This window comes from Mastomys coucha, unplaced genomic scaffold (genome assembly GCF_008632895.1).
Source record: "Mastomys coucha isolate ucsf_1 unplaced genomic scaffold, UCSF_Mcou_1 pScaffold18, whole genome shotgun sequence".
NCBI classification, from domain to species: Eukaryota; Metazoa; Chordata; class Mammalia; order Rodentia; family Muridae; genus Mastomys; species Mastomys coucha.
In genome coordinates this window covers 29,468,465-29,494,287 of record NW_022196900.1, presented here as the reverse complement: position 1 = coordinate 29,494,287, position 25,823 = coordinate 29,468,465, and the positions used below count along the sequence as shown (strand labels likewise).

The 25,823-nt window shown below is 38.2% G+C and overlaps 1 protein-coding gene across 1 annotated transcript in view; it reads left to right on the top strand.

The window, feature by feature from the left end:
• Brinp1 (BMP/retinoic acid inducible neural specific 1) overlaps nucleotides 1-25,823 on the top strand; it is a 185,357-nt gene that overhangs the window by 23,300 nt on the left and 136,234 nt on the right. Inside the window, exon 2 of the mRNA XM_031377667.1 lies at nucleotides 22,555-22,822. Within this exon, the coding sequence (XP_031233527.1) occupies nucleotides 22,605-22,822 (218 nt within the window). The 5' untranslated portion in view covers nucleotides 22,555-22,604. The remainder of the gene's footprint in view (nucleotides 1-22,554; nucleotides 22,823-25,823) is intronic.

Genomic DNA, 25,823 nt, shown 5'->3' with positions numbered 1-25,823 from the left:
TGTAAATGTAGGGTTGTGCGACAGAAGTGCCTAGTGCCAGGTGGGGAATAGAGCAGATGTTAAGTTCAGGGCTTATGACTTGAAGAATGTGACCCATATAGCCAGCTTTCTTTTTCTGATGTGTTTTTAATTGGATGTTCTTCTAAAATTCACCCTTCACTGACTCTATATCTCAATCCCTGGGGGTGGTACTGAACAATCTGTTTGCAAATGCACTTAATACAGCTGTGGGACCTTCTATCACACCTGGCATGCCACATTTTGGACAACCACACAACTACCAAAATAAGAGTACACTAAATGAACTGAGGGAAACTGGGCTTGACACTGTGTCCGACTAATAAGGAAGCGTTCACTGCATGCTTCCTATCTTGGGTATACTTCACTAGATGTTCTACAAGGATAAGTTGATTTGATCCGAAAACAGCCAGTGTATTTTAGCAATATCTATATTATAGTGATGTAAACTTTGGTAAAGAAGAATAAAAGACTGTCAAAATTGAACAGTTGATAATGGTACATTTAAGAATATTTCCCTTTTTTCCTGTGTGTGCTGGTATTGAACTTTGGGCTTTGTGCCCACTAGAGACACACTCTACCAGTGAGCTAAACATCTGCCCCCAAATATGTACTATTTGAGCTTGCAGCCATCTCAGTTTGAGAGTCTTGTCCTTAACCTGTCTAGTGTACTGTGTGCTTGATGCTGAGTGTGGATTTTCCGGTACAAATGTAGGTAGGGTTCAGTTGTAGCAGTGGTTTATACTGGTTATAACTCTTGAATCAGGGATACAAACAATTTCTAGTGCCATCACAAACACTATTGAGTTAATTTTGCTCACAAATCACTAGTTGTCCAAGTAGTTGTCTAACTGGTTTCCTGTTTGAAGATCTCTCATAAACTGACTGGATGGATTAACTTCAGCTCTAGCTCCTGGGTCAAGATGTATATATAGAGGCATAGGCAGGCAATGCAATAAATAGATTCAAGATAGTTGAAGTGCTTGGAAGATTTGGGATTCAAACTGAGATAGAGATGGTTCCAGATTTCCTTTTTGTTAGCTAAGACTATATGTTTTTGTCAAAAAAACATGTGTTAGATCAAAACCTCTGAGATTTCAATCTTTAGGGCATTGTTTAAGTATTTTCTGATATATTTTCCTTCAGTCTGTAATACTTAATATATTTTAATATACAGCTATTTCTTTTATAAATGCACACCTTTAAATGGGAAACTTTATACCATTGTCAAAAGTTTTAAAAAGTGGACAATATCTATATGAATAAATATAGTAAAAACAGAATCAGTATACAATCTTATAGTTTATGTGATAGCTTATGTATTCAGATGAATTCTGGCTTATTCATGTCATCGCTCCTTATGTTAAAATATAGCTAACATTTACTTGCCCATAGTACCACAGGCCTTTAATCTAATGCCTTGAGAGGTTGGGATACTATATAAGCAAGTACCGAACCTGTTTCAGAAATAGAGATTAGAAGAAGTAAGGCAAACAGACAGACAGACAGACAGACAGATGACACACACACATACACACAAACACATATACACAGGGGTGGTGGAAGACAAAGAGAAAGTCAGAGACACAGAGAGAATGAGACAAAAATATGGACAGATATAAATATGAAAAATGTAAACACAGATATTTAAAAGTGATAGGATAAAAAGACAGCCATGACAGAGTTATTCTCCTTTGTTGTTGTAATCAGATTTAGAACAGAATTGAAAGGGATTTCCTTTTCATTGCATGAGTGAAAGAATAAATGTGTGTAGAGTGTGCGAGTGTGTGTGTGTGTGTGTGTGTGTGTGTGTGTGTGTGTGTGTACATTTCAAAGTCAAAGTTGCTGCAAAAGCTTCATACTTTGAATTACAAGCTGAAAAGATTTGCTGCATCTTCCCAGTATTTGTGTTGTTTAAAAACTAAGAATTTCAAGGAACTTAGAGCAGAGTTGGTTGGATTACAGTGAAAAGAGTGAGTTTAAGAAAGTAGAAAAAGTGAAGCCATGTCTTTGCCTATATCTTACTTTTGGTGTCTGTTATCTGTACCCTGTTTTCTGATTGTTTGTTACCTGTTTAAGACTAGTATCAATTTAAAAACCATGCATAATGAGAAGCTGCTTTTCAATTATTCTACAGGAGGAATGAACATGAATTTACCTCACTCCCATAGCTGGCTGTGCAGCTAGTACTCTTACATTACTTATCTCAACATGTAAATGAAATTAGCAAGGGTCAGGTCCTCCTCTCATCCATCAGAAAAGAGAAGGACAGTCCTGATAATCGAGTAAGTAGCACAGCTTCTGAGCATTATAGAATGTGACTGTCCCAACTCTTACACTGTCCTTCTCTTGATGTGATATGTGTATCCCGGGGAAAAAGATAGTTCTTGATTTACAGAGTAGGTAGTTCCTGGATCTTTCCCTCCACCTCAGGGCTGAGGCCCACTGTCACACCTCTCAGCTCAGCCTTTCTTTGTTCAGTGGTTGGAGTCCCATGCTAATGAGACCCTGCTGGTGGATTTTAGCCCCTTGGGGGCCAATTAATTTCATTTTATTTCAGCTGCCAGGAACCTCAGAACTAAATCCAGATCAATTAGTTCATCCCAGGTGCCTGGTTACATCTATTCCTTCACTTGTTTTAACTATTCTTTGTTCCATTTTTATTTTAATTATCCTGATTTATATCTTATTTAACTTTATAATATCACTTTAACTGTGTCTTGGGGGTAGATTGGGTAGATTGGGTATGAATTCTAAGGCAATAACTAAAATCTTGCTAGGCTTTATTTCTGGACTAGAAGAACAGCTCCAGAATCCTCCTTGAACAGACACTGATGTTGCTTCTAAGTCAGTGGCTTTGGGAACTATCTTTGAACACAAGGGCATGTGGGCAGAAGAGGGAATACGGTGGGGAGTAGCTGCCCAGAGAGATACCATAACGTCTACATGGAGCAAGAGTGTGTAAAAGAACTTATGAGGCAAATCGCAATCCACTTGGATTCTGGAGCTATACAACATGGAACCCTGAAGTAGCAAGATACATTTATTGAGATATAATAAGACTGTTTTGTCCCTACAATGGGAGAATGTTTCCCATAGAAAACTGAAAGACAACAACTCCCAGTGCCTGGGATTTGTTTGGTGTAATGTGTTGGCATTTTTCTTGATTTGTTCTGTTGTTGTGATAAAATACCCTGACAAAAGCAACACAAGGAATGGTTCACTCTAGCTCACAGTTGAAGGTCCGGTCCAAGAAAGTCACTACAATCAACAGCAAAAGTGGATCCATGCTGCTTGGTTTACTTTCTGTTTACAGAGATCACAATGTAGGTTAAAGAGAAGTGCTTCTTGTAGTGGACAGGTCTCCCCTCTTCAACTAGTGCAATCAAGATAATCCTGTACAGCAGTGGTTCTCAATCTGTGGGTCATGATCCCTTTGGAGGTTGTATGTCAGATATCTTGCATATCATATATTTGCTTTACAATTCATAACAGTAACAAAATGACAATTATGAAGCAACCAATAATTTTATGGTTGGTGATAAACAAAACATGAGGAACTGTATTAAAGGGTCACAGTATTAGGGATGTGGAGAACTACCTGTAGAGTCTACATGTATGCTCAGAGGTTTATGACCTAGGTTAATGTATATTATATCAAGCTGACAGTGAACACTAATATAGCATGCATCCATCTGTACATTTACATATTCTAAGGATCTGTTTTGAAATCATGCTTAGTTCTAGAAATTGTTCTAGAACTAACAATTCTTGGACAATTCTACTGTAGGACTTTCATGAACTATGGAATGACAGCTTATATTTAAAGAGCAGAAATAATCAAAGGATATAAAATTTCAACATTGATATTCAAGTATTGAAACCTTTCAATAAAGAATCAAATGAAATTGATATGATTTAAGACCTAGAAGTATAAAAAACTTGTTAATATCTAGCTTAATAGTCAGGAAACTATATTAGTGGGTCAAGTCCAGCCCTCTTCTTGCTTCTGTAAGTAAAGTTTTATTTGGATGCAGTGATTTTCATTTATTTGCTTATTGTACAGACCTATTTTCTGTTATACTGATAGAGTTGAATAATCAGAATAACATAATGTGGGCCAAACAGTCTAAACTATTGATTACCTTTACAGAAAAAAATCATTTCTCTTTAATCAAGAAGAAAACAAACATTAGGAGCTGCTGTTCAGATGCACATAGATACCAAATTATGCTTTATTTATCATCTCTATATAATGTCTCATATTTTCTTTCCTTCATTCTTTCTACTTTTTGTCATCTTATGATCTGGAATTTCCTTCCATTCATATCTCATTTATTTCAGCTTATTTTCAGGGTTTTATGATAAAATATTCCTTCTGATTCAGTAGTCTTTATTTTTGAAGAAGACACTGAGTCCCCATAAATGGAAGTTGGCTGCCAAACTAATGTGGCTAGTGTGTAGATTTGAAGGGACAAACATATCTCAATTAATTTTCTCTCCCTATGTGTTTATTTTACTGTGTGTTCATCACATTGAAAGACATAAAAAGACACTAGACATACAAATATAGGAAAGACATTTATTAATGTGGTTGATATATATATGTATATATATGTACATATATGTGTATATATGTATATCCACATATAAAATTAATGTTGTTTAGCTGAATTTGGAGAGGCTCAGTCTATCAGTCTAGTTGCTAAAGCACAAAGGTAATATCTACATTTAAATAGCAGAAGAAGTAGAAACCTTGGAATTCAGTGTATTTGGGCTCACGAGAGGTGGCTTAGTGGTTAAGAATTAATACTGCTCTTACAAAAGACATTGATTTAATCCATAGCACCCATATTAGGTAGCCCAAAATCACCTGTAGATCCAGTTCCAGGGGCTCCAATACCCTCTAAGCTACATCAACATCTGTATATGTGTGGCACATACCAAAAATACAGGCACACACAGTTATACGTTCAGAACATGGTTAAGGTATGACTTACAGAATCATATCAAGACTGGTAAATAGGCAAACAAAACATTGTGTGTTTATAGAAAATTTAAATCTTCCCATGTGTTCAATTTAGAGTATCTGAGGTCATGTGAATAGATGTGAATAGCAAGGAAAAGCAGAGTTAGGGAATTGGCTAAGTATAGTTAAGGGAAGGCTTGCTTTTTAAAATTAAAATGTGAGAACTTCATTGTGTAAGACTGAACTCATACTTAGATGAACTTGTTGATCAGTAGGTCAGTTGATTTTGACCCTCACCAGAAAAATTGGGGAGAGAAAATTTTTCTACACTTAAACATTGATAGATTTTCTACAAGACTTTTACTTTCTCCTGGCTTCTTTTGCCACAAAAGTTTAGTCGGGAGCTTAGTAATCTTATTCTACATTAAAAGCAGTCTGCTGCTTTTATAGACTATGGCATCCACTTGCCATTTGTTGACAGTTTACTTTTGTAAACTCTACTCCCCAGATACTTCATCCCTCAAGGTGGTCTGCTGTATTGTGAGACTGCTAGAATTTATTTACTATGTAGGAGGAATGGTGCAGGAAAAAAATTGTCATCAAAGTTATGATGAATTCATTGTTTGAGGACAGTTATTTGCTCATCAAATATTTATTGAGCACTGTGTTCAGCAGTAGTTTACTTGGGAAGAAAGGACTGAGTTTCATAGGTGGATTGGGAGCCTGTTTTATTCAGATGAGATGATAAAATTCAGTACTGAAATGAAACCAAGGTGATAGAGGAGACATTGTTCGCTTTTACTCTTTCATTTTTTTAAATCTTCCTTTTAGAGAATGCTGAGCCATCTATTTCCATAGAGTTAGGAACCTTTTTCCAGACCGTTTTCACCTGTTCTTCTACATTATGTACTGTTTCTTGCATCCCTGCATTTTAAAATTCCATCTTTCTGTTCTCTTTCTCTCCTTCTGTCAAGTGATGCATACCATCTGGTTCCCATTCACCATTATTTAGTCCTTGCACACAGATGGAGAGGTCTGAATCCTAAGAGAGTGTGTGTATCTTCATAGAAGTGTAGAGAGCAGACTAAGAAACGCCAGGCTGGACCAGAGAGCTATCTTTGCAAACCATTGCAGAGAGTACACTGGATCCATCCCTATCTCTACCTTTGATTGCAGCACTCTAGGTCTATGTGCTCCCAGCTCCCTTTCCTGCTTTCACTCTCACTCTCACATCCCATTCTTGTTATATTTCTCCAATGCATTTCCCAGGGTTCCAAACATTTCTCTATATCTCAGTCCCTCACATACTTTTCCAGTATGTTTGCTTTCAGAATAATGAATTCAAAATGATTTCTGTTTCCAGAATATGAAGCAGATGGGTTAGGTTCCTTTTAATTATCATACAACATGGAATATTCTAGAACATGGAGAGGAAACATCACCCTGACATTTTCCACAACTCTTCACAGTCTATGCCTGACGGGTATATCTGGATGCATTCAAGACATAATATATGAACAAACCAAGAAAAATTTTCTCCTCTGTGTCAGCTTTCACAAGAAGTGACCCCCTTGGACAGCAAGCCAGTCTCAAGTGGAATGTCAGAGAATTTTTGTGACCATACAAACATCATGGCAGTTCCAGAGGAAATCCCTTTCCATCTTCTTTGCATCATCATGGTGATAAACATCAAATCATGGAGCAGTAATGCTGCACTTCTTAAAGATAGATGGCAAGATTGGATGACCATAGACCATTTCTCACCTCAGGAAATTTATCATGACTACATTGAAAGATATCAAAGAGTTAAGGAGTCAGTCATGTCTATGTCATGCCTAGCTCATGAGACACGCCTTAGTAACCTGACTACTGAAGCAGGTCAGTTATGTAATAAAGTGACTGCTAAATGTCAGTCACTGGTAGTTGGTCATGGTAAGCTACAAAATTCCCAACACAGAGGGTTTAGAATTTCCAGCTGCTTTTTATATAAGCAAACTGGATTCCTTGGGAAGACTGTATGCACCTGTTGAACTAAGACTGAGTTGGGACTTTGCCAGGGTCTTCATTTTGTTATTTTTTCTCTGTTTTTATTTTTCTAAATTTCTTCTACTCTGAGATAATATATCCTGACCACAGTTATTTCTCCCTTTTCCACTTCTCCTCCTTCCCCTACCCACCTTCCTCTCCCCATATCCATTCCTCTTCCTTTTCCCTTCAGAAAGAGCAGACCTTTAAAGATGTCAACAAAATCCTGCATAACAAGTCACAGTAACACTTGATACAAACTTTCAGTTCAAGTCTGGATGAGGCAAACCAAAAAGAGGAAAAGAATCTTAAGAGCAGCCAGAAGATTCAGAGACACCCCTCCTCCCACTGTTAGGAATCCTACAAGAACACCAAGGTAAACAACCGTAATGTAAGCAGAGGCCATAGCAAAGACCATGTAGGCTCTTTAGTCACAGCTTCAGGCTCTGTGATCAAATGAGCCCTGCTTATTTGAATACGTGGACCATTTTCTCTTGGTACGCTTGAATCCTAGTGTCCTTGTCCCCTTTGACTCTTACAATCCTTCCTAGTCCTCTTTTTTAAGTTCCCTGAGCTCCACCTCGTGTTTGACTGTGAGTCTTTGTACCTGCTCCCATCAGTTGCTCAATGAACCCTCTCTGACGACTCTGATGACACTGATCTATGAGTATAGCAGAATATCATTAGGAAATATGTCATTGACTGTTGATTATCTGTTTTTTTGTTTTGTTTTGTTTTGTTTTTGTTTGTTTGTTCGGCCAGTCATATTTGGTTTTACCCTAAGTCTCTGGGCTATCCAGCCTCCAGTTCCTGGCTGTTCAGTTAGGGTTTGTTATGGGCTCCCTCTTATGCTGTAATGTAAATTAGCTCAGGCAGCCTCAAGCTAGCCATTCCAGAGGCCATTTCGAAGTCTGCACAAACTTTTGGAATCTTTTTGGTAGTGGTTCAGCTTGCACCTTCTCCCTTCCCCTTGGGCTGGTACTTTCTGCTAGTCTCAGACAAGGGAACATTATAATCATTCTCTCTGCTCTTCAGCAGGGCATGGTCATCCCATCATTCATTCTAACAGACCCTGCTGAGTACCCACAGTATATCTGGAAGCCATTTTCTGTTTGGAAGTCAGTGGCGGTCAGCCAACATTTCAGTAATATTTGCTTTCTTAAGGCTTAGACAAATCAAATCCATTCAGTTACCCAGACTCGATGTCTTTTGTCTGGCACTGTGTCCTCTCAGCCAAGACAAGCCAAGATTGAGCTCACTGTGTGTGTGTGTGTGTGTGTGTGTGTGTACTCTCTTGTTCTATGTCTAAAACACAATGCACAAAGTTGTTTTTCTTCTACTTTCATCATTGAAATAGCCTGAGACAAAGCTAAGTTTGAAAAAAAATAAGCACAACATAATAATAAAAACATAACGCCTAAGATGACCTTTTTGTTCATACTGTAAGGGTCCTGAAAGGAGTTAGGATATTATAAGGAGAAACAATTATATCTGTCCCTTTTACTGTCAGAATTTTGGGATATTGGATACCAAGAAATTAGAATTCTCTGGAAGTCTTGGAGAGAGAAGGACAAAGCTAAGGTCTTATCAAAATCCAAGAGGTCCTTGTCTTTAGTAAAAATATGTTACATGGTTCTGACAACTTGTTAGACTTCCTTGCATGAGACACTGCAGCAATTATACATTAATGCATAGAACTGCTCATTTAAACCCAAGCCTTATTCACTCATAAGAGATGGGCTTGGGAGGTCACTAGACTTCTCTGTTACTTTTGCCAATGTATCCACAGTAAATATATTTTTCCCTGCTTTTTACTAATGCTTATCTGTTTTGTTGGTCTCTTCAGGACTGGTGGCTTGTTAGGACCTTCCAGGGGCCTAGATTCTGATTTTAACAACTTTATGAACAATACAGATACAAAACTCAATTCTAATTAATTTGATGACATCAATCCACCCAAGTCTAACGTTCCCAATTACCTATTACCTATGCAATAGATCTAGATTTTAATCTCCCTAATTCTGGTTAGTTGTGTATTTATTAAGCCTTTCTCTGGTTTACCTTCCCCAGAAATACCTACTTAATACTTCATCTCACCCTTGCTGAAATGGTAATAGCTAGAAAGAACCCAAGAAACTGTCTGAGTAATCTTAGGCATGCGACTTTAGGAAATTCTCTAGAATTCCTACTGTGCTACCAGTGATATATTGCTGTGGGAATGGATGATGTAATGTGTTTTTTGGTCCTAAGGTGCTTGGTTTACACCCACTCCTGCAGCTCTCTGTTATTAGCCTCATTCCTTGAGAAAGACCTTTCAATATTTCAAAGTTGTATTTATTCTATAGTGAGCATTTGGGACAGCCTAGGAAGAAAGCGGGTATGGTATTTTGGGGTAAAAGATCTCTTTGAGGAGGCCTACCATTCATCTAACTCCCTACTGTGTGGCAGGCCCAGCAGGGAAGCAGTCACGTCCTCAGAATGCATTTAGGACTGTCTCCATCATGGAGAGTAAAGGCTAGAAATAAACCAGGTCTCTCTTTCAGAGTTTCACAAAAAATGGATTCTTTGGGTCAAAGGCCCCTTAATCTGCAAAACACAAGCTGTTTGCTTGACTTGAGGCCTCAGCAGACTTCCTAGGCTTGAAGGGGCTTTGGGATGAAAAACAGATTATGTTTTGAAGATTAAGGGTCCTTTCATGCAAAAATATGCATTTTCCCTTACCTTTTCCTTACCCAATGAAACACCGTGTTCCTTTCTAGCTTAAAACTCTTAAGCTTCATTTCTTAAGCACAGATGGACTAGGCTAAGCTGAATACTCACAGTTTATGACTGGAGAGAACATCAGTGAATTCCTAGCTGCCCCTCCTTCAGAATCAGCCTTCTTTACCCCTCCAAATATGTCCCTATGAGTTCCAATTTGTTATTATTAAGATGAAAGAATCTCATAGTATTTTAGAATATTTTAAGGTTCCAGTACAATTTTCTGATGACATCAGGAGGGAATGTGCATTTTTTAAAAGCAGAGATTGCTTGGCTCTCTCATGCTGGCTGCACAAACTTAAGGGAACACCAGCAACTGAGAAGTCCTAGCATCAAACTCCAGCTTTGACCCTAGTGTCAGTGAGGTTACTCCTCTTTCTTGCTTATTTGCTTATTTAGTTGTCTTTCTTAGTTGGCCTTATTATGTAGAGTAGGTTGTCTTTTAATTTTCTATTAATATGTTGAATTGTAAAACAACAACAACAACAAAAAAAAAAAAACAAAAAAAACAAAAAACCCACCACCACCACTACCACAACCACCAAATAAAAAAATCCACATAGTTGCTAAGGAACAATTGGCAGGTGGTTTAGTCTTTCAAGCTAAATAGTAGTTTTCTTAGTATAGGACAAGAGTGCATCAGGCTGGCCAATAAGCAGAGTACTATATAAAGCTGGAATGATGACTTAAGGCAGGTTCTGTCTTTTCATGGCTATAAAACTACTGGATAACATGCTTGATGAGAGGGAGAGGTGAATGCTTGGAGACATTACAGCAACCTAGACAGCTGGAGAGATGGAGCAGTATACTTGCTACTGTTCCAGAGGATGCAAACACACACCCAAGGAGGGAGAGAAATGAAAATAACACTTTTTTTTTAGTGTTCCAAATAGAATTTTTACTAGATATCTTCTGTATTTAGATTTCAAATGTTATCCCCTTTCCTGGTTTCCACTCTGAAAACTCCCTATCCCCTCACCCACACCCCTGCTCACCCACCTACTCTCACTTTCTGCCCTGGTATTCCCCTACACTGGGGCATAGAGCCTTTCACAGGACCAAGGGCCTCTCCTCCCATTGATGACTGCTACACATGTAGCTGGAGTCATGAGTCCCACCATGTGTACTCTTTGATTGGAGGTTTTGTCTCTGGAAGCTCTGGGACTGCTGGTTAGTTCATATTGTTGTTCCTCCTTTGGGGCTGCAAACCCCTTCAGCTCCTTGAGTTCTTTTTCTAGCTCCACTATTGGGGACCCTCTGCTCAGTCCAATAGTTGGCTGTGAGCATCCACCTCTGTATTTGTCATTGCTTATTGTTTGCTTCCATCACTTTTGAGTTACAGGTCTTCCCTGGATGGTCTCGTCCATGCCAAGAACTCTAACCACTACTAGCATATGGTGATTGATACCAGTTCTGCCTCTAAATCTGGCTTCTCTTTCCATTTGAATGAAGTGATCACATTTGGACATACTCAACTGAATGTTCACCAGATTCTTGTTATTGACTCAAAAACTATTTACCTTTACTGTTCCTTGTCATGCATGTCACCGTCCTTCACCATACCCACCAATCAAGGTCTAGGAGTCACTACAGACAGCTTTTTTTTTCCTTACCTCAACCACCGACCCACCAAATCTTGTTTATTTTCTTCTTACATTTTCAACAAATATGAGACAGCTTGTTCATGCAACATATAACCTAGCATATTTCATTAGCTTTCTGCACTTTACCTTACCCTCATTTTAAAATCTTTCCAGTACCTCTTACATGTATACTCAAAAATAAAACATTAACGGGACTCTTCTGTTTGAAAGCTTTCAGTGGTTCACTATGATCACTTGGGGGATGATCTTAGCTCTTGACTCGTACATTTCATTCACTCAAAAAATATTGATTAGTTTCTGCTACATGATTGTTTGCAGGTATCTTGCATACACAGAAGGAGATAAAAGAATGCCTCAGCTTCAAATACAATTGAAACATGAAGTAATAGACTAGGTACAGAAGTTGGTTCTTGCTTCTGTGTTTGAAGATTTTTATATAAACATTCTTCTAAAATCATTCTTTTTCATGTGTTTCTTTCATAGGCAGGAAACATCCTAAGAGATGGGCCAGAAGTCTCTGTACACATACTTGCACACTCTGTCTTTCTCTGAATTACCTATTCCATGTATTTCTTTCTAAAGCATTGCCTGTCTCTCTCCTAGCTTGTGTCCCAGGCCATGAGACCCTGTTCAAATATTGTGGGCTCAAATATTTCTTGCATTTCAACAAATAAGCACATAACAAATTTTCTGAAATGTTTATTTCACTCTGCTTTTTAAAGATCTCCTGTTGAGACTTCTAATAACCTGGGGAGAGAGTTCAAAAGGCAGGAATTTAGATCATCCTGTTTGTAAATGTGGGTCAAATGAAATATTCATGAAAGAAATGATACTACACTCAATTTATGCTTACATTGTTAATTTCAAATATTATATGTGGGATCACAAGGATTCCATCTACTTCACATAAATTACATATTCCACATACTTTTTTTTTTTTTTTTTTTTTTTTTTTTTTTTTTTTTTGTAATTTCTGTGTTCTTCTCTAGATTCAACATTTTCTGAGCTTTCAACCTGTCAATTTCAGGTTGGTTTCTCAACCATTTTCTTCATTGATATCTTAACTGTACATCTGTGACAATTTTTGATTGGCAAAATGGGGAAAGTACTGCTAAGGATGTACTCATTTCATAGATTATTATACTAAATTCTTGTTCAGTAAAATAAATAATTGGCTTAGGATCGATTTAAATTCTAACAGTTTTGTAAAATGTGACATTTTTCAAACATGTGTTATAATAAAAGAAATAAACAAAAACTACATTGTAAGGGAGCCTGGGTTTTGTGGTCTGTAGAATAGTTGTGATGCTATTTAGCTCATTGACAGGTTTGTTCTGTGGATTTTATACTATGGGTAATTAGAAAGCATTTAATATGGTGTCTATCAGTACCAGGTACTCAATGGTCTTTCATTTGCTTTCATTGGCACATTTAAATTATTTTAATGCAGTCATAGATTCTGATAAAACTGAGAAGTGGGAATGGACAGAGCAAGGAGGGGTAACAACATAGGCAAAAACAGAGCCATGTAGATTTTAGTGTTTCATTCATGCCACTGAGATGACTATTGAGTGGCATGGAGACAGGATTATTGAAAGCAAAACTAAGGGGATAGAGAATGAACAGGTGAGTGGTTCACTCTGCTCCATGAAGAGTGTCATTGCCTAGCCGTATTTAGATGGATACATCCTATTAGCACCCAGGGCATATGCTAGAAAGTTAGAGATTCATTATTGACCATGATAGACATATTCTAAAATGATAGATAAACTTAAGTCATGTTTCTGAGGGAAAGAGCCATTGGATCTGTCTGAGTTTAGGACATGATTGGAGGAGGCTTTTATTAACAAATGAATCAGATGACTATGAAAAATATATGTTGATGGATTACAGAGTGGGTGGTTGAAAGTTAAAAGTTTCCAAGCTTCTCAAAGGCATAGATTAAGAGATTATGTGTACCCTTGGGACGGAGAATATTAAAAAAAAAAATGTGATATTTGATAGAGCAATGGAATGTTTAGTCCAGAATATTTTTAAATATTTATTTATTTATTTTATGTATATGAGTACACTGTAGTTGTCTTCAGACACACCAGAAGAGGGCATCAGATCATATTGCAGATGGTTGTGAGCTACTATGTGGTTGCTGAAAATTGAACTCAGGACCTTTGGAAAAGCGGTCAGTGCTCTTAACCCCTGAGCCATCTCTCCACTCACAGTTTAGAGTAGCTCAACTTTTGAGAAATCTGTGAGATTTCTGGAGAAGTTGATAATGTGCTTAGCAATTACAATACAAAACATACAAATTATAATAATTAGTACTCATCACATTGGATTCTAAGCCTTATTCATAATAAATATAACATTCCCTGAAAAAAAAAAGTAGCCTGAGTCTCAGCCATTAAAAGCTACGCTCACAACCAAAAAGTTGAGAATATACTTGTCTATCACTAAGCATATAAATTTTATACATATATTGTCTTTATTAGCTCAATAGTCAGATTGTTAGTGTTCTACGACCACTTAGGTGCAGCATTAATTATATGAATATCAATCTACATCTATCTTGTTTGCCTGCATATCTTGAGTAGTTCTGACCACCTATGGCAAAGGTGCTTAGAAGGTCTTATGTTGACATACTGTGTTCCTGGAGCTGGCCCTGTGTGGTCCTCTGCTGTTTTCTTTCTTACACTGCTTGAAATTGCTCCAGTTATCGCCAATCCACAGTTACTGTTGAGTTGGAGAAAGAGGATTATTTTTAAGCCAGATGCCCATTGCTTTAGTGACAACCAGATGATATCACCCTCTGCTATGTATCACTCAACACAGATAAAAACCAAGCATCTCAGCGTCCTTTCAGGGCAAAAGGAACCCAGGCTCAGCATGCTTACAGGCAGCTGTTTGACTTTCTTTGGTGGTTTGTGTCTCTGATATTTGAGGTGAGTCTTGAAAACAGATGATAAATACATGTAACAGAATTTCTTGCCTTGTATATCCTGATTAGCAAATTGTAATTGGATTTAATTGGACTTTTGCAGTAAAGTGGGCTCCGAGTTGTGTTTTATGTGAAACCTTTACTTCAGTTGAATAGGATACATGGAGTATGGTTGGAAAACAAAAACTAATTTGTGTGATGCTTGACTCCCACTCTTTATATCTGTTTTGAGATAAAATTCCCCGATAATTTGATAAAATTTCAGACAAGGTTGTACACTTTAAGGTTACAGTTAAAATAGTTCTTGGACTAGTGAGATGGATCATAAAGTAAGGATGTAAGCTTCCTTCCATGTCTGCTGACCCGAGTCTTATCTTTAGATCCCCCACAGTAGATGGAGAGAGCTGACTCCTGGCCATGGTCCTCCGATATCTACTAGCATACAGTGTCATATATGGGTCATTAAAGACATTCAAAGAAAGTCTGAAATTCCAGGGTAAGGGATGGTGAATTTTAGAAAGATTTATCTTAAAGTAGGGAACTTAAAAGAAAGGGAGAAGCCTCCAAGCTCTTAAACTACAAGACAGGTCCTAGGGAGTAGGCCATCACTTAGGTTTTAGTCTGGGGCCTTTATAAAGGATTTTTGGCAGAAATTGGTGGTGAGGTATGGTGGTGGGGAAGGACAAGCTGCTTAGTGCAGGTGTCTGAACCAGGTGTATTGTGATTTATTAAAAAAAAAAAAAGGTAACACTGACTGATGTGGCAAGAGGGAGCACATCAGGGGACCCAGGCTGAGGTGTCCCACTGAGGAATCAGCCATAGGACAGGCTTCAGATAAAGTGGAGTTCATTTGGGACCTAGAGAAGGGGGTACAGACAGGGGAAGGGGGACAGACAAGGACAGAAAGAGAAAAGAGCAGAGGCCAGGATAGGGAACTTGTGAGGGGAGACCGGGAGGGAGTGGGGGGAATTGATGAAAAGAGAGTCTGTAGATACAGGTAAGAATTGGTCTTATATCCCTGGCTCCTGGCTTGTTCCTGGCAGGAAGCTGTTACTAGGTAACTGTTTGGGCAGTGCCTAGAGGGATTTGCTAACCTTATATCCAGGTGCCTCCTCTCAGCCTTAGCAGTACACATGTACAGCTTTTGAGTACTCATTCTAGCACAGAAACCTTTAGGTGCTCATTAGTTTCTAAGACAGAAAACTAGAAGCAGGACAAGCTTGGAAACCCTGCTTAGATTCCCTGCCCTCATTGGCTAGCTTCAATTTCATTGTAATATAGAATAGTACCACAAATAAATCATGCTATTCCAAGTAGAAATTTCACTGTCCAGATTCTTCTCTTCCCTGAAGTATCACAGTGTCTTTTCTTCCTCACTAAACTTGATATCTGACCCCTTAATCTCCTTAGGGCATGGAGTTTGGTCAAGAATGGAGAAAGAAGGAAGAAGGGAAACTAGTTCTTTTTGATAGCATGGTTTTGGTACTCTAAGCCCTGGCTCACATGCTATGGGCTAGGCTAGCTTAGTACTTGAGATTCCTCTCCCTTATTCTTAAGTCCTGCAATTGCAGAGATATGTCACCATGCCCTGCAGTATGAACCTATCCTTAGCAATATTTTGAAGTATCTGAGCTTATTTGCTTCTACTCAATTCTCTGGCTACTGATTCTTTTGATGTGGGAAAATCTATTTCTCCTCAGCTGCATTGCTGTACCTTGTTCTTCAGATTCTAGGTGAATAGCATAACCATTCTAGTTTACTTTTGCCAAGACCTATTCCTCCTCTGAGGTGGGATGTTAGGCAACCTCACCTGACTTTTTCTCATATGTGGCCCATCTCTCACCCATAGAAGGAGGAGGAGACTGCACATTCCTTTTACCTTGCCTTAGGCAGTGATTCCCCTGCTCTTCTGCCAGGTTTCAGCCTGCTTCCTTCAACACCTCTGTTTAGCATTCTTTTTTTTTTTTTTTTTAAGAATTCTCTGGCATGAGTTAGGCAGCACTCTACCATGTTTCCCTAAGCTGTAGGGCACATTTAGCATGCTGTTTGAGTGTTCTTGTCGAAGCTGGAGGTGGAGGAATTCTATCCCCTTTTCACCCCCTGAGGAGTTTAGGGAGTGGGTGGGAAGGCTCTGCACTGTCAGCTTCCACTCAAATCTAACTCCTAGTCTTAAAGATGTTTTATGCTGTAATGTGGGTGAGAAGTTAAGAATTTCTCTAAGTGTATTTTGGATGCTTGGCTGGCAAGTATGATGTAGTGGTCACAGACCTCTAAGGTTGTACGATTCAGGTGATACCAAAGCTAAAATAGCTACATTTAAAGCATCCTATTCAATTCCTATCTTTTCCCTGAAAGATGCAGGGAACCAAGACTCAGGGGAGTTAATTAACAGAGTCAAGCGTTCAGCTTTGCAGGTCTGCATATCAGTGAGACAATTTGGCTGAAGACCTAAGTTTGGAAGTAAAAGGCTTGATGAGACCACCAGAATGGTTCGTGTGGAGCCAGCAGGGGCTCAGTACAGACTACATTTGTAATTATTAGCCCGGACCATCAGGGAATTATGAGGCAGCAGTTAGGACCTCCCTTTTTTCCTTCTGAACAAGAATGTGAATGAATATTGGGCAAGTAATTTATGTACAGATTCCAGAGGGTGAATTTCTGGGGCAGGGTGTTATATTTTTCTGTGTATGGTTTTGATGTAAATAATTTGGGATGCAAGAATCAGAAAACAGTATGTGTAGGTATTAAACTTGATTCATTTCATGATACTGCCCAATTCAACCATGGGAACCAAATCACCTTTATGCTTCAGCCAGTGCCAGCTCTCTGGATCAACTAGTGAATCACACAACAGTGGGTGTCTGTGACTCCTGGAAGGTCATGAGGATCAATGACAGTACATAGCTTACAACTAGTCCAGAATTGTTAGGTTGTAAACCCCAGTGATGGGAATTCCTTTTGTAAATGTTATAGAATATCAGCTATTCTCAAATTCATTGTGCAAGATGCTGAGGGCTGACTTAAAGGTCCTTGGCTCAACAACCATGGTCCCGGAACATAAGGCTTTCTATTTGTAGAGTATCTATTGTTTGTTGATTTTAAAAGAAGGAAGATGGTGGAGAGTAGCTTGACTATACTATGAGGTAGAGTGAAGGAAACTCCTCATTATAAATGGAAATGTGGAGATGGATGTGCCACCTCCTGATGCAAGGACACAGAGCACAAGGGCTCATTATCATCCCACACTGTGCAAGCAGGACAGGGTGGAGGCTCAGACATACTTTTAAAGTTCTTAGGAAAATCAAGATAAGTTAGTGCAAAGAAATGAGTGGAATTCATTTTCATACTTTCCCTTAAGACTTTATGCTACCTGCAGCATAATATTTTAGTTTGTTACCAGCTAACTTATCATTCTCCAGTGAGGAATAATATTTTACACTGCCCCATTCTTACAAGTCCTTAAATTTCTGTACATGTCCATCTCATATATGCAGCACCTCTTCAGTGAGACTAATATATGTAATACTGGATAGCCACATGTGACCTGCTCTAGAATCAGATAGCTCAGTCTTCCCTTCTGTTGGTGATATTTGCCAGTCTTGCAGTGTTGGTTCAGTTACATAAGCATTCATATCCTCAGTTTCCCCTTTGCTCCGTAAACAAAACTGTGTGCCCCTAACCCCTCCTTCTTCACACTCGTGACAAAAGATCAAACAGCAAGTACTAAAGTTCCTGTCATATAGTTAGTGCTCAGTTAACCCATATTGCTATTCTCAAAATGACTTACGCAGCAAATAATCCACACTAAGATGCAAGCTGGCCTCTGCCAGACCAAACCACAAGCTCACATTTTTATTCTCTTTCTCCCACTGTCATTTTCTCTACAACTCCTTTATCAGAGATGCTTTTTTTTCTGAGCATCCTGTGTACAGAGTACCTTGCTTTGCAATCCTTTCTAGTTTTCTTTGATTGTTTCTATATTTCATTGCTTTAGGCTAGTACTAAATATTGAGCCCATAGTAGCTCCCATGCTAAGCAAGGGCTCTGCCATCGAACTGTATCTCCAGCCCTCTCTTTACTTTATATTTTAAGACAGAGTATTAGTAAACTCCAGTCCTCCTCTTGAGTGACTCTCTTCCACCCAGGGTAGCTTTAAACGTACTACCACAGGCCCTTTTAGAACTGGGAGTATAGGCCTACGCTATCACTCTTGGTTTTGGTTTCCTTTGTTTCTCTCACTATCACCAACCAGTTAGGGCTCATTTATTTATTTCCTTCTTCAGCTCTTTACAAAATCGTATCTTCTAGAATGGAATCCTTTGTTATAACCACTTTCTCTGGTCTCAATTCCTCCATTAAACTTCATCCAATTGTGGTAGTATTTGTGCAGTATGATGTTATACTAGAAACACCTATGTGTGTGCTGTGTTGGAGTCTGAATCTACTAAAGGTGCAACTAGATTTCACTGTTTGAGGTAATGAGTACAATATAAATTGTTCTGGTTTTATGTTTTTAAGATACAAAGGATAGAATCTTAAGCCTAACATTTAGAAGTTGTGATCTTGCGGAAGTTATTAATGTTTATCAGCTAAGTGGTGTAATAGGCCTAACTCCTGGAATTTACTTGTATTAATATCTAACCTAGGCTGGATTCTAACAAGGAAATTGAAAGCCAAGTATATAACATGGATAATAACTCTCAGTCTTGTAACCTTATGTTATCTGGAACTTTCCATAAGAGTTAGTGTTATGAAAGTCAGACTAACAGTGGCCATATTTCACATAATAACCGATAAGAAATTGATGTGCTAATCTTTGTTCTAATTTGTATCCATTTATCTTAGGCCTACTTCTTTGAATCATTCATTTTTACTTTTAGCACATTGTGGATAATTATGGTGTATGTATGTATGAATGTATGTTTGTATGTCCTTACTTATTTCTTTTTCTGTTGTATGTGCGGCACATAAATATGTGTGCAAGGGTATGAGTGGACATATTTTCTAATGCATGTAGAGCTGGGTGTCTTTCTCTATCTCCACGTTGGTATTTCTGATAGGCTTTCTCAGTGAATCTGGAAGTTTACTGATTATCTAGGCTGGATAACCAGCAGGCTCTCAATATCTTCCTGTTTCTGCCTCCCAAAGCTGAACTGAGCTTATAGGCACATAGGGTCACATCAGGTTTGCTTCTTTGATTTGTTTATATTAGTATAAAGCTGCTGGAAACACGAATTCAGATTCTGATACTTGCATATGGTCAGGAATATGCCTCATTGGTAGATGCTTGTGTGCCCAACCCCACCTTTTTTTTTTTCTTTTTTAAGTACAAGGCATTGAACTCAAGGCTTTCTGCATACTAGTTAAGCCCTTAACCACTGAGCTGTCTTGCCCAGCCCTATTTTGACTTTCTATGTCAACAGAGATGCAATCCATTCTCACAACTTTCTGTAGTGTAGATTATCATAACTACTCAAAACCAAGAAGTTCAAATAGAGGTATGTAGATGCACCATCCCACCAAGACAGCGGCAGAAGGTAGAACAAATTACCACAATCCAAAAGACAGGAATCATGGTGTATTGATGGGGTCATGGCAAAAAAATTGAATAAGAGCCTCAGTTTGGAATCATTGATATCTCTCACATCCCTGTCCTTGTAAGGGGCTATCCAGAACATGCTGAGATGTTTAGCAGCAACTCTGGCCTCTATCCATCCGATATCAAGAGCATGCCTTTAGTTGTGACAATCAAAGATGTCCCTAGGGGGATAATGCCAGCTACTTGTGAAGTAATGGGTTATAACTACCAAATTTTAGCTACTTCTAAGATTACAGGAAGAAACCTTACTCCTCCTCCACCCTCCCCGCGAGACACACACACACACACACACACACACACACACACACACACACACACAGAGGCATGCACAGTATGCCAGTGTTAGATATATAACCTTTTGCAAGCTGCAATGCTCTGCATCCTGTTTTCTCACTGTAACAGCTAAGCATTTTCTCACAGGTTCCCGTTCGCACCCACTCACAACAGAAGCTCTGTAGATGCCAGCATGGGTAGCACAGTGTGATTCCAGCATGCTGCAGTTCATTCCACGGATGGATCGCAGAACAATTGTTCCCACCCCCTGCTTGCCACTCTGGTGGGCTCTGGCAGACAGTTCTGGCAGCTGTAGCTGATACAGTTCTGTACTCAACATGTAGAGCTTTGTTTTAGGTTCTGAACAAAACTTCAGGCTGAAGCTTTTTCCAGCTCCCACTTGGTGCATATGCCTCCCTCCCTTGCCCTGACAGCTGGGCCGTGCAATGACAGGCAGATTCTTGTGGCACCTCATGATAAAATGACGCAATTGAGCAATAGAGGGAAATGCTCAATTGTGCAGAAACATACATCCCTCACTCTTTGATTTCTTCTTTCCTAGTGTTACTGGCCTTGCATAGTCACTTGGGAGAATAACCAAATAAGATAGAGTTAATCATGTGTATAGGTTTTACATATGTATAGGTTTTACACTCTATCAAAAAGTGTTTGGGACCTCATCATATTTTTAAATGGTATACATAAAATCAGAGGTCCAGAGAGGGGCTGGGACTCTTCAAAATCACATGCTTAGCCCAGATAAGAAACTGCTTTCTAAAGCTTCTTGCCAGCTAAAGGCACACAGCCCAGTGAACAAGACACACATAAAACAAAGAAGTATAATGCAAGACAATTGGATCCGACATAGCGCTTTAGAAAGTGAGCAAATAGAGTTGGGCAGACAGAACAGAGCAACAGCTTTTTAGAGGAATAAAGAAAGATAATGAAGATAAATGATGTGACCTCAGGTGACTTCCAAGGTTAACTGGGGCTTCTTTCAGGGATAGAAAAAAGGTTTTTGTTTTTTGTTTTTTTGTTTTTTGTTTTTTTTAATAGTTCCTGGAAGAGTCTTAACTTGACAGCATCAAGTATTTGGTTTTGTTAAGTGCTTTACCACTGAGCTGGATCTCAAGAACTGACAACTTTAATATAACCATGATCATGATAGTGGTCCTTATCATTTATGGCATGTATTGAGCGTGTTTTCTCTGCTGGGGGTTGGAGGGAACACTGTGCCCTGATTGTGTGATTCACTTGTCGTGTTAATGCTGGTGCATATATCCTCATTGATTGTATTTTATAGATGAGGAAAACTGTCAAAGTAACTTGCCTGAAACAATCATAGATGATGCAACTTACATATGTATCACATTTACAATGTGGGATAGAGCAAGCTTGTTAAGGAAAAAAAGGGGGAGCAAACTGCAGTTTGTTAGGCTAGAATATTGACTATCAGTGAGATGATGAAGTTAAACTTTTAAATTTTTTGAAAGCTGGATGGTTCCTATGATTTCCTTCTGTTCCTTTCAGGAAAAATTCTGCCCACATAAGGTCTCTCTTGAACTCAAAACTTTGTTCAACATAGTACTACTGTGCTGTGACACTGTCCAGCTAAAGGGTTGGTACGACCCATGCACTTCCCACAGCCTAGACCTTCAGTCTTAGGACATCCTGAAGCTTAGAAGTACTAGCCCATGAATATTCTGTCCAAAAGCTTCCTGAGGGTTCAGAAACATTTCATTAAGCTTTATAGAATTTTTGACTCTATGTTGTTATAAGAGTTTTTAATCCTTAAGGAATCCAGCATGAATGAACAGTAGCTAGAATATCCCAAGTCTTTGTGCACCTAACTGATCAGACAAAAACAGAACAAGTATTCAGCGTGCTTCCACCTATTGCATAAAAGAAGAGAAAGTTGTTCAACAAGTATCAGTAATGAGAGAAAGATTTCTGGTTAAGCCAGAATATGGGACACTGAGTTCTGTCCCACAATTCTACCTAGATGTATTAAACTCTGTTTCTGCATTGATTTGCTTCATTCACTTCTAAAACATATATCTGGACATCTCTAATCCACCAATGATTGAAACATAGTTCCTTAGACATGTCCTTAGTATACATGTGAGGATCCTATACTCTATAGCCATTTGTATACCTTCACATTGCAAGTGAACAGCAAACCAAGGCAAGATAGTAAGCCCCAAACAGCAAGGTCCTTTACTTTTAACAAAGCAGTAATGCTTTTATAAAAATCGAAGCACTCTTACAACGAAGATATGTTAATCTTGTTTTTTTTTTCTTTGTGCTGTCTTTCTCTCCCTCCCCCCCCATCCCTTCCTCTTTCCATTCTCCTTGATTCTGTTTCCTACAGGACTCCACAGAATGGAGCAAGAATGAGAGGAAAAAGGCCGGCAGAAAAGCATGAACTGGAGGTTTGTTGAGCTCCTCTACTTCCTGTTTGTATGGGGCCGTATCTCGGTGCAGCCCTCCCTCCAGGAGCCAGCTGGGACAGACCAACATGTCTCCAAGGAATTTGATTGGCTTATTTCAGACAGGGGGCCTTTCCACCACTCCAGGAGCTACCTATCCTTTGTGGAAAGACACCGGCAAGGATTTACAACCAGATATAAAATATACAGGTATGAGTTAGGCTAAGAGAGCCCTTTGCCTTTTATTTCTGTTGTGCTTTGGGGAGACTGAAAATTATCTGGCACCTGGCTGTGTTGTGAAGCTTCTAGGTCAAGGGACTGTGACCTTGTTATATATAGGCTATCAATCTAATTTATTCAACATTTCATAAAATATTAATATGGCAAGTTCAAGTAAACAGTGAGTTTTGAATATGTAGTGTACTAGAAAGAGAATACATGTTTCAGTGTTTGACTTAAACTTTCTGTTCATCTGGTGGAGCTTATGGATGTTTTTCCTGCTTTATTCAATTACTTAGGTAATTGAGTCTAAACAAGGTTGAATATAGTTTCAAAAGAAAGATTTTTCAAAAGTATAAAACATATTTAAGCCCTAGTTTACTTGTATTCATGGTCATGATAATCTCATTTTTGCAAATACTATTAATAAATTTGTTTTCTAACCAAACATATTAATGAATTTGGAGGTAAGTAGAGACATTCAGTGAAGAACATTTTCTTAAGCGCATCTTAACTTGTAACTTACTTATTGAAATTAGCCAACCAAAAGATACCAATTTCTGTAAAGGAGGGACCTTCTGTGGTTTCAATAAACAAGTCTACATTATACATACATAGTAAGCAGGAGACAATTACTTGGATTATGTACATGCACATGATAGTCCTGCAAAATAGTAAATTTGGGTAAGGGACAGATGACTTAAGTTTGTGCAACATCCTGAGTTACAGAGAACGGCCAAGAGAAGAAATGAGTGGGAAATTGACACAGGTGTAAACAAAGTACATAAGATGACAGAAATTATTTCTCAGAGTGTCCAATCTGAATAACAGACAATAAGTTGTGACAAAATCTATCTGGGCTAGTGTATCTTGTCTTGTGAGCTACTATGACATGATGATGAGATTTCTTGGGAAGAAGATTTATAACAATTGGTCTACACTGGGGAAAATTATCTGTAGACATGTAAGTGAACTTCAGGGGAAATACTAATTGGTGATCTGGAGGAGGAAAAGGGACAAGAGATAGGAAAGTAGGAGATGAGGACATAGATTTTAGTTCACTTTAATTCAAAACACACAGGCTAATAAGTGCCTGACTTTGAACTTTTGTTTTTTCTGTCCTCAACCACCAGAAGTACTTTCTTCTTGTGTGTTTCTGAATTTCTATGTTCTATTTAATTATAATATCTTTGGCATATTTGCAAAATGCTAGATGTATGCCTCATTAATCCTAAGTTTCTATTTTTATTAATTAGAATATATAAATAACTGAAATTATATGACTAACTGTAGTATCTTTTAGTGTTATATAGTCATGTGTGTGATACTACATGCACACACATGTAACATCCATATCATGTTTACATTTGTTATATGATTGTTATCATAAACATACAATGAGTACTGCATCTGAGTTGAAGACATACAGAAACCACTGCACAACTTTTTTCTTAATGTCCAGAAAGAAAAGGCAAATTCTAACATTTCTGAGACAATTGAAACCAGAAAGCAAGAAATCAAGGTAGAAGGAGAACATTGGTTTGAATTTAGACCTTAGGCCTTGCAAGTAATAGATATGAAAAGTAGCCAAACCATTGTTTTCTCTTGTGTACTAGAAATGAGTGATTTGTGAATTTTCAATTGGCAGAATATGTTTATTATATGAAAATTGTCCTCTTAATGTTTTGAGGTCTTGTAACAGTTCTGTCTATTCATGAGTTCATGGGTGAACTTTTTATGGTTCCTGAAGAATAGAGAACAGTCATTGAACTGCTGAGAAAAGGTGCCTCTGAGCATTACTAAAACGTAACAAAGAAAAATGAAAATCAAGTGGAGAAAATAAGGAAACAGAGTACAAACATGAAAAACATGTTGACATTTCTACTCTTAAAAGAGAATAACAGAATTCTAACATAATGATTGATTCAAAATGCTTCCTCTTGGGAGAACTATTCTTAAATCACTTGAGAACAGTAGTTAACTGCTTCATTTCAAAATTGGATCCTTAAAACAATTTCTAGCAAAATACAGCTATTGGTATTTGTTATTATGCCGAAGCCAAGGATTATGGCAGAGGATGTGCCAATCTTGGAATTGCTTGATTGAGTCAGGATGATTTGGAGCTTTGAAGTGTTGAAGGTGGGGCATGGCATAAGTCTTTTACATTCAGATATCACATTCTATCTGTGTTTTATCAAACAAAAACATCTTTGTTTTGAGTATAATTTTGTCTTTCATTTGATCTGCTCAAGGACATATTTAAAGTTGGGGTTACGATCATTTTATGAGTCAGTTGCACAAAGTTTTATAGCCAAGAAAAGTTGGAAAATAGACTTGAAACCAACTACGATTATTAGCCCATAGCCACACTAATAAATGCAGTATATATGTAAGGGTAGCTGAGTCCCATTTCCAATTACCTGTTTACTATACAGTGCTAGGGGATCCTGTCTCTAGTTCTCCTATTCCACTTTCCTCATTTATCAAATGTTAAGATTGATTTAGATTAGTGATCTTCAACCTGTGCTTATAGAAATTGCTGATGACTGATTTAAGTAGCCATGGAAACCATTGTAGTATGAGGAGAAGGTCAAAAAGTCTGATCAGGCAGGATTTTCTGTTTCTTCCTTCCACAAAGAGAAGGCTTTCATTTGTTTTAATATTTGGTTTTCACATGGGATCTATGTTGGAATGGTATCCAATTTTGAAATAAATATTTTAGTAATCCATGGAGCTGATTTCTAAAATACTGGTTTAAAATTTATTTTCAATTGATTCTTCTCTTGTATATTATATACTAATAGCAGTTTCTACTCCCTCTACTCATCCCAAGACCCCCTTTGGAGATTCACTCTGCCTTCATTTCCCTTCAGAAAAGAGTAGGCCTCCCAGGGATATCAACTGGACAAAACTTAAGAAATTACAATGATATTCTCCAGCTCCATCCATTTACCTAAGAATTTCATAAATTTATTGTTTTTAATAGCTGAGT